The 17,420-nt window shown below is 49.4% G+C and overlaps 1 protein-coding gene across 1 annotated transcript in view; it reads left to right on the top strand.

The window, feature by feature from the left end:
* The window catches only part of SLC44A3 (solute carrier family 44 member 3), a 64,540-nt gene extending 47,200 nt beyond the window's left edge, over positions 1 to 17,340 (top strand). The window contains 5 exon segments of the mRNA XM_032487133.1: positions 12,094 to 12,231; positions 14,146 to 14,176; positions 14,179 to 14,256; positions 14,259 to 14,380; positions 15,467 to 17,340. Of these exon segments, the coding sequence (XP_032343024.1) occupies positions 12,094 to 12,231; positions 14,146 to 14,176; positions 14,179 to 14,256; positions 14,259 to 14,380; positions 15,467 to 15,565 (468 nt within the window). The 3' untranslated portion in view covers positions 15,566 to 17,340.
* The last annotated feature ends 80 nt before the right edge of the window (positions 17,341 to 17,420 follow it).

A 17,420-nucleotide genomic window follows, 5' to 3' on the forward strand; every position in this document is an offset into this window, starting at 1 on the left:
CAGACAAGCACGTCACATCACACAGTGTGTTGATGTGAGCTGGCCCGGCTCACCTCGTAAGCAGAACTCTAAATGGATTTCCCCCATACCTTGGACAACGTGGAAGTCAGGCCCTGGCTCACAGGACAGAAGGGTGGGACCTCACCTCTTACTGATGGTACCAAGCCCCCAGTTTCCTTCTCCAAGCATCGTCTCTTCTCATTACACCTCAGCCCCCCCCTTCTTCTGGAGATATTTGTCCACTTCCTCTGAGAGCTCCTTGTTGCTCCCCCTCTCCCCTCCCCATTTCCCAGCCGTGCGGTAGAGCGGCGCGAGGGCAGACAGGGCTGGGTCTGGCTCATAGCTCCTCCGCTTACTGTGTGGCGTTGGCCAGGTCACTTCACCTCTCTTACTTAGCCTTGGGTACCCCATATATAAAGCAAAATTCACACCTACCTCATAGGCAGCTGAGAGGGTTGGTTAAACTAATACCTGGGGTCTGGCTCTTAGCACCTGCCCCGTGAATGTTAGTTTCTTTTGTGAGGAAAACAAGAGGCTTAGTTATTTTAATTTATTCGTTCATTCACCAAACATTGGAAGGCCACCACGTGCCAGACAAATTGGGTGTAACAATGCCTGTCTCCAGGGTTATTGTAAATAATTAAGGAGATAATGTTTGCAAGGCTCTTGGGTTGGTGCCTGGCACGGAGAGGGCCGAGCGGAGAAGACGGAAGCGCGCTGCGGTCCCGCCCGCGCGCAGGGAGCGCGGGGAGCGGCGGGGGGCCTGCGCGGTGAGGCTGCGGCAGCGCCGGGCTCGCTTCTCCAGGCGCGCCTCTCTCTTCCCCGCCACCCGCAGCCAGTGCCGCTGCGCTCATGACTCGGGGGAGCTGACTTGTTAAGAGCGGCCCTTCTGGTCCTTGCAGTCCGGAATGATGCCCAAGTTTCCCCTCGAGAAGGGTGATGGTGAGGGAAGGCCGGTACTCAAATCCAAACCCACGGCCAGGAGACGGAAGATGACTCCGGCCCGAGGTTCAGGACACACGGCCCGCACGGCACATCCGTTGGGCCCCCCTCTTCTGCGTCTAGTACTCATTGTCTCCCTCTTCACCCCGTTTTCAGCAGTCAGGGGTGATTGTGTCACTGCCGAGGGAGGTTTCCAACAACTGGTTCAAAAGGTCATCTGACCCAAGGCCTCACCATTTGCTTATCCATAAGTCTCCTTTCACAAGTCTGAGCTCCATGTAGGACACGAAGCAAACCCTTAATGTACTTCGTCCCTTCCTGTCATGACATGCTCTTGGCACGCTGCAAATACGCTGAGGGAGATCTCCTGTGCTTTTTAACTTTGATCTGTGAAAACTACCTTTGGAGTCAGCAAAATCCAGTCTCCCCATAAATAAGGAAGCAGGTGACCCATAAAAACCCTGTGCTCCGATGAACAGTGTTCAAGGCGGGGCCAGGGCAGCTGCCCATCGCCTCCTCCTGTGTTCTTCTCACCCGCAGGCTAGTGTGCGCCGTGGGTGCCATGCTTCCCCGGCCACTGAGGCTGGGCCATCCTTCGTGATGGCAGCCAGAGTGGGGCCCGGGGTGGGGTGGTTCAAATGGAAGATGGAACTTTCATAATCCAAGTTCTCAACATTACCTTAAGTGTTTAAGAAATGTAAAGATTATGGATTAGCTTTGACATTTCCCAAATTCATTTAGTGTGGGAAATGAAATTAAACTGTTAAGTAGCTCCTACCCCAAATCTAATCTTCATGATGGAGAGCAGGTTTCCTCATGTCACTTCTCTTTACCTGCATCTGCTTCTGGAGCAGAGTCATTGTCCAAGGCTCAGACGGCCCACCCCTGAAGCCCACGCCCTCCTCTCCTGCCTTCCACACCCTCCCCTCCTGCCTTCCACACCCTCCCCTCCTGCCTTCCACGCCCTTCTAAGCAAGGCACTGACCGAGTCCATCCCTTAGCTGTCGCTCCCCAGTTGTCTTTGTCTTAGACACAAGGCTTGTTGGGAGCAGGAAGCACCTGTTGGCCAGGGACTAGAAAATGCATTCAAAAAAAGGTTAATAAAAAAGGAAGGCGGTGTGAGTCACAGGGGTCGAGGGAATAAAAGCTGCTGCCGATTCCATGTTCTGCTACGAGCTAGAGTCTGACGGCACTCTGGGCTGCCACTCCGAGCCTCGCCTTGGACCAGCTTCCACATGGTTGTGAATCTCAGCCACAGACTCAGATGTACAAGAAATGCCGTACTGTGTCTCTCAACCTAATTTCTGACTGTGAGCTCCCGTTCCACTGGGCTGGCAGGAAACCTGTTGTTCTCGGGCTGACCCCCGGGGGTTATCCGCGGTGTCAGAGAGCCCCAGGCACTAGTACACACAGGCAGCCCTTGAGACATCCATCTTCCCATCTTCACGGCTCCTTCGGGCTCTGCTTGGGAAGCAGGTGTCTTTGGGAAAGCCGGCTATGGCCCTGTCTACCTGGATGTGCTAGTGGTGGAACCCACCCTCCCACTTTGTCTGGGACTGCTCTGGGTTTAGCACAGAAAGCCCCCTGTGTCTGGAACCCCCTAGATCCTGGCAAACCCAGAGCAGACCCTTTAGAGTCCTGACGCTTCTCCTTGCTCTGCTCAAAAAAGCAGACCTGGACCCCTGGTCAGGACCCAGAGATCTCCCCCCAGTGCAGGGGGTCTCACTTTCTAATCTGGAGGTGGAGGGGGACCTGCACGCCCGCCTGCTGCTCCCAGACACTCAGGTCTTACTGGGAATCCCCTTCCTTCACCATCTCCACTGGTAGTAAGGGCTGGAGGAGCTTAAAATTTTGGAAGTCGAAAGCTAGTACAAAATGCAGACGAGGTATCTTCTTGCATCCACCCCTCCACCAGCTCCTGACCCTCCCCTGGAGGAGTGAGCTCAGCACCTGAGTCCTGCAGGAATGAGGAGAGCGGAGGGGAAAGGAAGGAGGAAATGCACACAGGGTGAAAAACAGAAGTCTGGAGAGCAAAGTAAAGCATCACACGTGTATGCGGGACAGCTGGACCGTCCTCCCATTTTGAGTCTTATCTCTGCAGACAAGGTCTGTGAAAAATAGGAGAGGAAGTGACTAAGAGAATTTTGGTTCAATTAACTTTCTTATCTAGGCCAGACTAGAAAGTTCCTAAAAGTTTTGGCAAATGGATCCAGTCTTTGAAGTTCTTCAAGTGGTTTCATCTTCCCCCTCCTTTGCCTTTTACAGAAGGCCTCAGTGGGCACAGGGGTGGGGCAGGGAGAGGCATTTGCTAGACTTGCCTTCATCCAGGGCGTGAGACAGCTGAGGCCAAATGACTTCACCAGCATGCAGCTCGGGGAGGGTGAGAAGGGCCCTCTGGGCCTGTTGGTCATGCCTGTGTCTTGCCTCCATCAAGGCAGCAACAAAGAAGCTTAGCGAGGTCCAAGAACACAGTCCTGTTGACCTGGCTCAGTGCCCTGTCCCCAGCCCTGAGCTGAGCGGAGGCACACCTTCCATCCATGTCTGTGGATGGAAGGATGACGGACTAGGAGAGCCCTCGCTTTCCCAGCACCGGCCCTGGCTCGCGCTGCCTTCACACATCTGCTGGAGCATCTGCTAAGAGTAGCAGGGAGGCAGTAAAGAAAAAGGAAATACAGGCTCGAAAGAGCTGCCCTTTCCTGTTGGAGCTGCCCTAACAGCACCCAGGACTGACTGCAAGAGAAACTGCTTTCTCAGCAGGAGTGCTCGTGGACGAAGGAAGCCAAAATGGAAGTCTTTGAAGCTTCAGAAAGAAGAAATCTGTTGTCACAGTCAATGTCTTTAAGCAGATGCATTTTTCTTATAAGTTTTCACTGCCCGCTGAGTCAAGCCAAGCCATGGACAGAGTAGCAGTTACTCCAGGCAGCCAGGAACCTGTCAGCCGGCTCCCAGGCTCTCTGTCAGCCTAACAGGTCAACTTTTGCTTCGCCAGCCTCACCCCCATCAACAGCGAGGGACAGAGGGACAGACACCTGACTTAAAAATTATTCCCCCCAGATGTGCAATACGTGAAATGTGTAAACCTTCCCACCTCTACTTTCCATCTCCCTCTCACCACTTCCTCGGTCCTGAGCTTCAAGCCAGAGGTGTTTGACCTTCTCTGAACTAAAGAACCAATCTTCTCAGGTCTGTACATAACATAGCCATTTACTGAGTTTTACAGCACACCAGGCACCACAGTAAACATTTTACACACAGTCTAAGTTGTATTAGGCAGGTGTCACCCTCACTGTGTGAACAAGGAAGCTGAGGCCCAGAGGCTGAAGAGCTGATCCAGGATGCTTGCTACTGTGTGCTGATCCGTGTGATCCCAAGTCTGTAGCTTTAGTGGCTTCATTGTGCTGCCTGGACTTCCTTGTCGAGGGTGTGGGTAAGGAGAAGAGGAAACCAATGGTCTTCACTAACTGGGGATAACCCATCCATTTAGTCGTCTTTCTAATAAAGCCTGAAGTCAAAAACCAGTATGAGGGGGAGGGTATAGCTCAAGTGGTAGAGTGCATGTTTAGCATGCACGAGGTCCTGGGTTCAATCCCCGGTACCTCTGTTAAAAAAAAAAAAGTAAATAAACCCAATTACCTTCCTCCCCGCCCTCCCCCCCAGAAGCAGTATGAGCATTTGCCATTTCAAGGGGCTACAACTTTACTTTTGCCCTACGGAAGTCCAGTCCTCCCTTCCGCCTTGTTCCTTCCCTCCACGATCGTGCACGGTTCGGATGAGAGTGAGGCACGGGAGGGCCCTCCGGAAAGGGCCTGTTAGATGAAAGCAGCAGTCCTGTGCAGCCCTGTCCCCTGGCTGCCTCTTCACTGAGCACCTTGTCCTGGTGGGTCTTCACTGTGGAGGGCAGAGCTCTGCTCGCACATCAGTGACGGCCGAGTCCAGTGAGAGGCAGTGGCCTCGAGACAGGCTAGGACCTGGGGCCTTTCGCTGCAGTGCTTGGCACCTGGACTGATGTCTCCTCGGGCAACAGAAAACAAAGGAGCTATAAGGGACTGAAGATAACCACCTGCAGGTGCAGCGGGGCCAAGTTAGGAACAAGAAGTTACAGAAAGACCAAAACCCACCTCCCATTTCTGAGGTGTCGGGAGCTAAAGCAGGCTCTGGGAGTGATCCCTGCCCACAGCGCCACCGAGGGGTGGGCAGGCCACCCCAGCCACCGCTCCGGCCCGCCCCCCCCCCACCCACCCCGTCCCCACCCCATGTGAGGGACCAGCTCGCCCCTCCCCGGCTCAGGGGGCGAGTGAGGCACCTGGCACTTCTTTCCGCTCCCTCCCTCTGTGCTGCAGCACGAGTCCCGGTAAAGCCTTGCCTGAGTTTCTCCCCTGGTCTCTTGTCCATTTCTATTGATCAGGAGACCGAGAACCCTGGTCAGTAAGAGCCTAACTTGGCTTTTTCTGGATTTTTGGAGGAGGGGACGTGGCTGTGAATATCCGATTCATGTCCCGTCTTCGTCACCTCCGCCTGGTCACGTAGCCTGCTGAGATTTCCTTTTCCTCATCAGTAAAGTGAGAGGGTTTTCCTAGGTGGCCTCTGGGGCAGCCTTTTAATCCTATAACGTTCTGCTGAAGGAACAAACGTACCAGTGGGTTGAATTTGGGTTTGTACAAAGAAATAATACTTGGAGGTTTGCCAAAAGCATCTTCCTCTAGTCATTCAGTGAGCCTCACGGAGAGGGCGTCTTGGTCAAGGGACCACCCTGGCCCTGCAGGACAGTGTGCAGGGCAGCTGGCACAGAGCAGGAGGGGAGGCGGCAGGCATGGGGGCTGTGCTGTGTGCACCCGACTGAGTCGCTAAGACCATCGTCACCGAAGAGGCTGTGAGTGTTCTAAGTCCTGACAGTCAGAACGGTAGTGACACCCACTAAACTCAGGAGGCAGGAGAAAGCTTTAGAGGACTCGTGTTTCACCACCCGTCCTGCCAAAACTTAACACACGGTGTTAAAAAAAAAAATAAACACTTTTCATAATAAATTTAGAAAGACTGTTTTAGAAACCTAAGTCTTGTGTGTAGGTGCAGTGGTCTGACATTCAAATATTCCTGCCGTTTCAGTTTCGTTTCATTGTCTTTTGTTGAAGTCAAATTCACATTCGTGCTCTTTTTCAAACAGCACTTTTAATTTTCATTTTTGTAGCTGATGCCTGTCTGCCCATCTTTCCTCCCTTCTGTGTCTCTTCGCAGAGAACGTTGGGGTGAGGTCCACGTGGTGTTGGCAATGGTTATTTCTGAGCAGTGGGATCGGAGTGACTTTCCCGCTTTCTTTGTGTTGCTGGATTTCCTTTAACGATGAGCATGAAAATGATAAAGCCATTATTCAAAAAAAAAATAAGCAAAAGGTACATACATTTTAAAAGAGGCAACAGGACAGCACCGCCGAGCGCCTGGCTTCATAGGCAGCGGAGGCCTCCGCCGGCGAGCCCTGCCTCCAGCGCTGGACGGGCCTGGCGGCTTCCTCACTCACCGTCTTGCCGGACTGTTGCGGCCGGTGAGCGGTAAACTCTTGAACGGACACACCCGGTAAAGGTGAGGTCTGGACACTGTTTACGGCCCACCTCCCTCAGCGTGTGTTTGTGATCAAAACCAGGCTGAAATGAAACTAGCTTGTGATGGTTCCTGCAAGTTTTGTAAGAAAAGACCCCTGGGTGTATGGGCATGGGTGTAGGCTCCGATTTCACTGGATTTCTTCCGGTTCTGAGGGAAGTATGAACACCAGGGTTCTTTATTCATCATCTGGTTTCTCAGGTTTGTTTTCATAGATCTCGCTTTAGTTTGACTTAATAAATATCAGAACTTTGTTAGGAAGGCATTCCAGAAATAAAGCTGGCTATTCACAGCATGGTTTTTGGCCAGTGCCTTTCCTCCTATACGGAGGGAAACTCTGTTTACCTTTTTGAAGAGTCAACAGAAGCTCGGGTTCACAGTTCCGCCACCAAAAGAAGGGCCCGCTTCAGTTTAGCAGGAGGGCAAATGACTGCCCTTCGCTGGGGAAGGACACGGCTGGACTGGGCGGGCTTCTGTCTTGAGTGAAGGAGCAAAAATGTTCTTTCTGTGTAAAAGCTGCAATTAACACTCTTGGACAACTCTCAAAGTAAATTAAAGAGGTAATGCAACTTTCTATGTTACCTAAAAGTACACTTAAATCTCTTCCATTTCGCTTCAAAAATCAGAATTGTGCGTAAAATGGGGATAGTAGTACCCGTGGTGCCTATCTCACCGCGTGGCAGTGAGAAGCAGCTGAGATGAAGTAAGGTAACGGGGAGGGGGCTGAGCCCACCGGGAAGCGCTTAGCACACGTGCAGCGCCTTCAGCCAGACCCCTGCCTGGGGCTGGTGTGAAACACCGTCACAGCAGATTGAGGCACTGCCAAGCGACGTTACCTCGTGGCGGCCATTCAGCCAGTCTTTGGAGGCAGCAGGATTGGAACCCAGCCTCTTTCTGCTGATTGATCCTGCCACATCCTTGGCTCCTTTTAATGACACAGCTCCCGAGAGCACCACTTTATTATTTTGAACCTTCTGGAAGAAAGAGCACAAAGTACAGCTCAAAGTAAATGTTTTCCTGTAGATGGGCCAGTCCGCCTCTTGTAAGTGATGCAATGTTGGTCGCACGCGTGTGACGGGGGTGTGCGATCTCACCTCTCTGTGCTCCGCTCTCCGCAGCCACCTCATCGTGCACTCGTGGTGGTGACGAGGATGCAGTGCATGCAGGGGAATACAGAGTCGGGCCTGGCACACGGTATGCATTCCATGAGTGCCTGCCAGTATTATTTTTTATCTGTTTACATGCAGGGGTTGTGCAGGTGATAGCAAAAGGAAAAACAAAGCCACAGGAACAAATCAGGAAGCTGCTGCCAGGTCTGTGGCCGGCCATTCGGGACACATCACCAGGTGGGGGAGGGGAGTAGAGTACCCGGAAAGAGCTACAACGCCTGAACACTTATTTGCTCCCCAGAGAAGGGCTCACCTGGGCCTGGCCCCTGGCTTACGGCTGCTAATGAGCCCACTGTGCTCAGTGGGTGGGTAGTGGGTGGTGGTCACACAGCGTTTACGCACAACTCAAGCGGAGGAGCCAGGAGGCTCCCCACAGGCTTTGGGTGAGAATGAGCCTCGGGAGGTGTAGGGCTTTATGGCTGCACAGAAGGTGGTGATGAGGGTCTGCCCTGAACCTTCCCAGGGCAGCCTGGGGGGCTTCCAGAAGCACAGGCTGAGCCTTCCTGTCGCACCCCCCCCCCTTGCTCCCCAGCACAGCCCTTCAGCCCCACCAAGGTCTGGCTCGTGACTCCTGCAGCCCCACTTCCCACCACACTTCTCTGCTGGACCCCCAAGTCTCACTTCTCTGCCTCCTGCTGCTGCCTAAGCCGCACCCACCCCCATTCCCCACAGGGACCAGCTAAATGCACCCCCCCTCCGGCTTGTGCTTCGACTCCACGTTGCCCTCACACTGTGCCAGAGTTGTCGTTCATTGTTCACGAGCCCTCCCAGCCTCCCCTGCAGCCTGTGACGAGCCCTGGTGCGCAGTCCACGTAAGTCTGAAAACGCAGCGGCCTAGACCTGGAGGGAGTCCAGTCCCAGGCAGGGAATGAGACTGGGGGCCTAAATGTTAAGGTGCTTCCGTGGCCAAGCTGAGACGCCTTCCTTGTATCTATTTTGTGTTTTCATAACTTCAATTTCAAGACAGAGAAATGTCCACCTGTTTGGGGGAGCTAAAGAAACAGGCACACAGGATTGTGTCTGGTGATAGATGAAAAGCCTGGTACCACCACCTCCTTTATTCTTGCTTCAGGATCTCCTGATTAACTTTCAGAACCAACAAAGCGTGTTGCCTAATCCTTATCATAGCCAGTCCTTCCCACGTATCGGCAGGGTCTGGGGATCACCTTAGCACGTCCACCCTGCGTTCCGTCGGCCCCCGCAAATGCAAACGCTCCGAGCCAGGACTTACAACACTGAACGTTTCCCGCGTCCATCTTCCAGCGGCCTGACAAGGAAGAAAAAGCATAAATCAGCCAATGCTGAGGCTGCAGACTTGTTCGATGCGTATCCTGTGTGTTGAGCGACCCTCCCTCCTCCAGCTCTTCATTCAGACATGAATTCTAGGTCTCTCTGTCGCACTCAGGGTTGACCCTGTGGTAAAACGCTGGCGGTGTAGTAACTGCAGGAAGGCATGTGTATAATTTCCCTGTCAGAGTGGTGTTAATGCCCTCTTGCAGTGGGCATGATACATTAAAGAACAGATAAATGCTTGTGGGCCCCCAAGAGCTGTGGAGTCAACGCATGCGTGACAAAGTACCATTTTAACCTTTAATCATTGTTGTCAAGGAGCAAAATCTATTTTTATTGCTTATGAGCAGCGGTGCCAAACTGACTGTGGGGTTGTGATCTGTAGGAAAAGGAAGTTCCCCGCGGAAACTGTATTCCCAGTATGAATCAGAAGTACACTTCTCCCCAGTTTAGAGGGGAGAGGGGGTAGGTGGGGACTGGGGACACAACCTGAACGCAAAGACAGCCTAGCGGCCTGTGGTGGAGCTGCTGCCGCCAAGCCAGACCAGGCTGGGGCCAGGCCTGCGGTCTGGAAAGCTGGTCCCTGCGAGTGTGAGGGATCCAAGCCTGTGGGTGAAGGAACTGCGGGTCCCTTCCTTCCACACCTCCTCGCTGCTCAAAGCATGGCCTCTGTGTTTCCCAGTTGTAAATGAGATCATCACCGGTGAGGTTTGGAGGAAATAGGGGCCCCTTATTAATGCTCTCTGTGAGCCTGCGCTTTGCTAAATGCTTTATGGGGAGTATGTTCTTTAATCCTCCCAACATCCCTTCGCACGAGGTGCTGTAACTCACTTTACAGATGAGGACCTTGAAGTCTGAGAGGGGTTAAATCATTTGCCCAAGACCGACAGCCAGTCTGTGGTAAGGAATAGGATTAGAATCCAGAGACGGTCTGGCTACAGGGCCTGGGCTCACCGTAACCACCACGCTTTTAAACAGCCTTATGCTCAAATTAAAATTGGTAGTGTCATGTCCAGAAAGTTAGAATGAAAAAAAGAAAAAACCCCTGATTTTCCTGAGCACACGGGACAACGCCCTTGACTTTGGTTTCCAGTCTGTAAAAGAGTGGTTACATCACTCTCCACCCACCCACCCAGCGCAGAGTCTCCAGGATGATAAATTGGTGCTCGGGGCTCTGAGAACCATAGACGATCGAAGATGCATAGTCAAAGAATGAGCAGTGAGTTTCCACGTCCCTAACTCGAGGCTTCAGTCTCCAGCATGGTGGTCTGAAGTCCCCAACAGCCAGTTTGGGATTTTAAAAGCAAATTTCACATGCGTTCCGTGTCAGTCAGAAACCAAAAGTTCTCGCGGCATGCCACTAAGGCACTTCTGTAGGGCCCTCCTCCGACTGAGAACATACCCTCTGGGACAGCAGGGTGCCTCGTCAGGGGAGGAGGGTGCCCAGCCTTTCATCTTTGAGAACCACATGTTCCTCTCTAGCTGGCTTTGGAGGGAGGGAATTACAGCAAGAGGGTCCGTTCATTCTGTGGCCTTACTCTCCACTGCCTCTGCCACTCTGAGACCCGCCTCACTGAGGGCTGGATTACTGCAGCAGGCTCCAAATTGGTTTTTTGACAAATTTTTGAATGGGTGTATGAAAGGATTCGATTTGTACCACGAGATTAAAAGAAAAACTTTCATCTGCTACCTTGGCCAGATGGAAAGGCGAAACCCAAGGGGGTAGCGTTCCGGTGTATTTTCTCAAGAAAGTTATAAATTCTTTGTTGTAAATTTTCCTTGAAAACTTTAAGTAGCATTTTAAAGGTTTCAAGTGAAATATAAGAAATAGATGGTTTTGAAATTACCATATAGTTATACGGCTAAGGTATTTTGGAAAAATGGCTTAAGGAATCTTGTATGAACTCAGGCTCACACTTGTCCTCTTTGACTTAGTAATCCCGTTTCTTGGAAGTTATCCTTTAGAAATTTTCCAAAATTAGGAAATTAAGATGTTCATTGCATAGTTATTTATAATAGCAAAATACTTGAAATAATCTAAACATGCTCTAGCTACACATGTAAGCACGTGCGCGCACGCGCGCACACACACACACACACACACACACACACACACACACACACCCCTGATAGAATATGTATTTATTAAAAATTAGAATAACAAAAGCATGGAACCACATGGAAGTGCTCATTGTGTACCACTTAAGCTGTACGTTTTTTCGTTTCCAGAACTTCTTTTCCATTTGTTTTCTGCTCTGCCTCTTCATCTTTCATACCAAGCTGTTCATTCTTTATGGTCACTGTTCCTTCCTTTAAGGAGTTAGCATCTTAACCATACTTCCTTAAATGCTTTGTTTCAGATTGTTCTCAGGGTACAGACTCTCTGGGTTGATGTGCAGTTCATTGCCTTGCATCATCCATGTATTTTTCCTGTGAACACTTCATCTTTTTCGAGGGTTGTTGTCGGTGGGGCTCCACCATTCCCCGGCCTGGGAGGATGTGGCTTTGCTCTGACCCTGCTCAGGCCCTGGTCATTTCAGTGGTCCCAGGTGGATGCTGTGTTTCTTGACCACGCTTCTGGAAGGGCTGGTTGAGTTGGAGTATAAATCCTGACTCGGTGCAGACAGCACGTGGCCTGAGCATTGTTTCTTACCCCCAGGCGGTTAAGTCCTAGCCCTCACCCCTGAAGTTTTTACTGCTTCCCTGCTCATTGGGCCTCTGGGTACGGCTCTCACCAATAGCTGGGGACTGCTTTGTTTCTAGCACCTAAACATTCTTCCCTGCCCTCAAACTCCGCTGTGCACTTAAAAACAGTCTATGCTCTAATCATCATTTCCATCTGTTTGTAGCTGAATGTTCAATCCACCATATTGACCAGAAATACTTATTTATCTTTTCCATTTACTTCAACCATGTGAGAACATAGGTGCATATATTCCAGAGACTGGAAGGGACTTTGAAAAGGAAGACTTGTTATGGGTAGAGATAGTGGGTTTTATAGAAGCTGTTTCTCTCTGTTTTGCAAGTATTCTGTATTGGCATCATATGTCTTTAAAATAGTATGAGTCATCATCTTTTTAACTGTGGTCTTTTATTTCAGAACGCATACACTACAACTGCCATTAATGGGACAGACTTCTGTACATCAGCCAAAGATGCACTCAGACTCTTGTCCAAGAATTCAAGTCACTTTACAGCTGTTAACTGCTTTGGAGACTTCATAATTTTTCTAGGAAAGGTAAGATGTCTTCATTAAAATAAGAACGGACATTGGGATCCCAAAATTAAGCCATACAACAAGGCTCTGGATGGGAATCGCTGCTTTCTTGGTGTTTACGGCACAGCATGTGCCCCACCCTCTCACTTAACCCTCAAGCTTGTGAAGTATCCCTGTCTCATGGATGAGAACACCAAGGTTTTATCACTTGTCCAGGATACCCAGGGTTTGAATCCGTGTTACCCCTAGCTGAGAGCAATTCTTTCTACCATTCAGAATCCACCTTTTTCATACCTGAAATGGAAATGCTAGTAACATCAAAAAATGAACGATTTATAACGGTTGTCTTTCATAAAAAATATATGGAAATAGCATTGAAACCTGATGAAATGTCTACATTACTTAAGGGCATTAAATCCATAAATATAAAGCCAGTCCCAAATGGAGCCAGTTACATTTCTGCTGTCATCTTCTTCCAAGGAGTTGTATGTAGTCTCGTGAAAGCCTCATTTTTCACATCTGTGAGCTCAAGGGAACACGTCCCTCTCTGGGTTGCAGGGAAGAGTACCCGAAATACCGTTGAGAACGCTGCTTCAGCCCCCACCTGTCCATGCCGCAAGCTGAAGGTTCTCTGTACCGTGCTAGGGTGCCTCCCTCCGTGTGACGGTCGCCCACTGGGCTGGGTTCTGCATACCTCAGTCCTGGGCCGCCCCCCACGTCTTTGCTCTTCTAAGCGGGATAGATGTCCTCGCTTCTGCCAGCTGTTCCTCCACGCACGGCTTGAACGCAGGGACTTCCACAGTGCCCAGAGAGAACAAGCTCTGTCTCCAGTTGTGATCTGGCCAAATATGGGGGCTCTTGGCTCCTCATTTCGCATGACTGTCATAGTTAGCTGTCAGTAACAAGTTAGGGCATGCTTGGATTTCACAGGTGTCCGTTAATTGCACATGTATTTTAAGGCTCAGCTGGGCCCCAGAGATTTCTCTTGCGACAGCAGCTCTGGAAACACGAACCGATGACGCCTTTCCAAACAGCCCAAGTGGTCTAAGTTGTCGTCGTCTCTCAGTGGATAATGTTGTTCACGTTAGCTTCCTAGGCTTGTGGGAGATCTACTTTCTAATGACTACTTACACATATTTTTGGAATGAGGTTGCATCTTTATAACAGATTTTACTTTAGGTAATAATTCATTTTCCTGTATATTCCAAAAAATGGATTACATTTTCCTATTTTTCCATAATGGCTAACGAGCTTCTAATGAGCATATGACAACCAGTGAGTCTTTGTTCTTTTTGAACGATGTAGCATTCAGACATTCATGTCCTTCTTCATGGGTATCCAAGAGCAACGAGGGCTCCAGATGGGCTCCAGTTTGTTAAAGAATTAGGTACATCATGGCCTGTAATCCTGTTCCTGGAAATACAATAATCACATAAAGCAAAAGCCTATAATCCTATTAACTCCCTACACCAGTATTGCAAAACCCATCCTCTTCCATCCCCAAGGTAAAAAGTAATCACATATTAAAATCACATATCCATTCACTGGATTGTTGCACCGTTGTTTTAAAAAATGGTGTTTATAAAACAATTTTTAAATGGAGATGCTTGTTGTAGTTTTCAGTGTAAAAAAAATAAACTTTGTGACGTACTATTACATCTACGTACATACAAAAGCTAGGCACGTTGGGTGAAATTAGACACATACTCTCCCCATCCTCCAGGTTAACCGGGTTTTCTTTTGGGATCACAGCTTTTCATTAATTCTTTCAGTTGCACCAGATTTTCTGACAGGCCGTCTTTACAATAAGGCACATACGGGCACTCACACACGTGCACATGTATGACCTATTGCTTATAACTGACAAAAATCTTTTCTAAAGTATCCTAATCAACCAATGCACAAAGATTTTCAACAGCATCTTGTTTCGGACAGGTGCTGGTGGTGTGTTTCACTGTTTTCGGGGGCTGATGGCGTTTAATTACAACTGTGAGCTCCAGGTGTGGGCGATCCCGCTGCTGCTGGCTGCTTTTTTCTGTGTACTTGGTAGCACAGTTTCTCATCGGTGTTTGAAACTGTGCTGGACGCACTATTTCTGTGTTTTGCTGTTGATCTGGAAACAAACGATGGATCATCAGAAAAGCCCTACTTTATGGACTGAGAGTTTTGGGTAAGTAAACATTTCATTTCCTGTTTCAGCCTCCATGCTCCCAACCCTAAGTGTTGCCAGCTCACACAGGAAGGAGCCTCGGGCCCCGCTCATGCTCTCCTGGAGGCGCTGTGAGCTTCTGCCACATGACCTGACTGTCCCCCTGAGATTTGGGCTGCATTTTGAGCTTGATCCCTCCTTCCGTATTGAAACCTCCCTGGAGTGAAGTAAGGCTGAGCGCTTAGCACTAACCCAGTGCCCTAGAGGAGAGGGTATCCTGGACGCAGAGACAGGCCAAGTCCCTTTGGTGCTCATGGCCTGGTCTCGCCTTTAGGATGGTCTGGAGGTGTAATGATTGATCTTTTTTGAGAGCATTTGTGTATCCCCAAGCATCATGTCATACCCGTTGTATTTTAGGGAACTCCCACCCAGTGCAGACGAATCACCTTCTGGGCCAGTGTAGACAGATCTGCGGCTCTGGGCCTTTCACGCACCGGGCACGTCAGTGCGGGGAGCGCCCGCGCTCAGAGGCCCGGCGCTGCTCTGGTCTGGAAATAGCAGGCAGCTGTTTCCAGCAGCCTTTGCGGCACAGTTGTTGCGTCTTTGCCTTATCCTGCGCAGACAGGGACATTCAACAGATGAAGTGACGTCTCTCATCTCTCCTTTGTCTGGGTCAAGTGACATTTTAACAATTTTCTTTCATTCTATTGCCGTAAAACCTAGGCGTTAAAGCCCTTTTGCTTTCAAACAGAGCGTGCAAAGCACTCTGCAGTCCAGCCAGGCACTGCAGCTTAACGAGCACTCCCATAGTCTATTACATATATCCTCACCCTTCTTTGAGTAAAATGTTAAAATACAATACTTGAATGTATTTGTATGTCCTCCAAAGAAGATACTTCTGATGGTGGTAGGAAGCTAACGAGGTCTTCTTTCCCTGATTTACACTCTTCCGATTAAAAATCCACTTCGAAATCTACCCCCCAAGATATTTTAATTCAACAGGTAAAACTTTTTGAAGGATTAAATTCCCTGAAATGATATGGCCAAGTAGATTGCCAGTCAGGGCATGTACATAACACTGGTCTCACTCATTCTTTTGTTTTCCAGAGTTTTGTAAAAAGGATCAACAAATTAAACACTGCGAGAGCACAGAGAGGCAAGAACTCATCATCGAACCGAGAGGGGACAGAGCACCAGCTGCTGTGACAGGCGCCCTTGAGGTATCTGTACTTGGAAAGTTCCCTCCTCCTGAGAGCCCTGCACAGAACAAACACTGTTCTGTTTTGTCCCCATTGTTTGACCACGTTACAATACTAGCACCATAAAATTATATGACCTTCTCTGCACCAACTGGGACGAAAAACCTTTTAAGACCATGTTTGTATGGTCAATTAAAAAGCATGCTATGTAAAAACCCATTTCAGGACACCAATGCAAAGGATATTCCTCACTCTCAACCAACAAACCTCAGCAAAAATCTCTGGAATGTTGCCCTAGTACAGAGGACGTTTCCTTGCTCCTCCATGTCTGGAAATGTGCTAAAATGTTACAGCTTTCCAAAGTACAATTCTTCGATTCAGGGACAATTAAAACTGGAAGTTTAACCGGAACCACCACCTGATGGGCGTGGTATCAAAGAGGCAGAAGTTTAAAGAGATGTGACAAGCTAAATTTTGTTAAAAGTACAAGGCTACCTCTTATAAATTAGTGAACGTTCTGCAGAAGAGGTTTTCAACCACTGCCCAGCCAGAGAATTGCCCAGAGGACGATTCGAAGTCCTTCTGCCGGGACCCGATCCCCAGACTGAGATTCAGCGGCAGGTCAGAGGGACGGGTGGGGGTGCGCTTGGGTGCTTTTCTTTAAAGCTTTAAACAAATAGGAACATTTAACATGTTGATTGGCAGCCTCATTTCAACTAGATGGCTAGGTACACAGAATTACCCACTCTCCCAACAGGAGGCCCAAACTGGCTTATTTGGCAGGCAAGCAGTACAATGTAAGGTTTCCCTAAACCCCTCTTTAGGGATGGCAAGAAACAGCATGCCAGCTCAGCCCTTGAGACTTTAACAAATGCAAGTGATGACTTTTTTCTTAAACAGCACCACTGAGTTAGTTGAGCTCCGACAGTCTCCTTTAGGAAAGGGGTTTACAGAGCAGTTTCTCCGAAGCATTAAACTTGGTCACCAAGTCACGATGCGCAAGTTGACCGCGCTTTCCTGGCTGCATCAAGCCCCAGCCGTTCCTTGTCTGCTGCCTCAGCAAAAAACAAGCAGGCACATTTCACCCCCAAGGCCTAACAGAGGAAATCATTTGGCTGAGAAACTGTCAGAAAGTATGCTACCCCTCGTCTGTCAGTGGCTGCACTTGCTGTCATTACAAAACTGACCCGTCTGACAGTCTCTATGTCATGTCTGAAGGTCACGGTTTTGCAAACCCTTTGTACTGTAAACCCTAGTTTATTATCAAACAGCATATCCTACTCCTGATCCAGTATGTTTAATGCTTATTCACCCTAGAAATAGGAATATAACCCCCACCCCACCCTCCAGTGTTTCTGAAGATGATTTTAAGATTATTCCAAGTTGGCTTTAGGATGAATTGGGAGCAGCTGAGTCCCAGTGGAATACACAAAGGTCAAATGATAGCTTGCCTCTCGGCTGGAATTTACTGTGCTGCGGTGGGCAGGTACCTTCACTTTTCTAAGCCCCGGTCGCAAGCACTGTGCTTCTCAAGGGCACTGGTGAGTGGATTCAGTAAGGGCATGTTAAAGTACCTCGTAACAGCACCTGGGAAAAAGTACTTAAAAAAAAAGTCTGACTCTACCCAGTTAGCCAGAAAATAATCAGCCTGTGGCTCATACGAATGTTCAAAAAAAATATTTATTTATAAAAAATACAATGGGATAAGTTTATGCTGAGAAATGCAGCAATAAATACAGTGGAAGAAAACAGAGCAACTCTACACCGATACATTGGCACAAACAGCAAGAGCAGACGCACGCCCGACCTCAGCGTCGCAGGCCTGTCTGCACACGCTCCTTTCGAAACCCCACGCGGAAAAG

Source organism: Camelus ferus, chromosome 9 (assembly GCF_009834535.1).
Source record: "Camelus ferus isolate YT-003-E chromosome 9, BCGSAC_Cfer_1.0, whole genome shotgun sequence".
Taxonomy (NCBI): Eukaryota; Metazoa; Chordata; class Mammalia; order Artiodactyla; family Camelidae; genus Camelus; species Camelus ferus.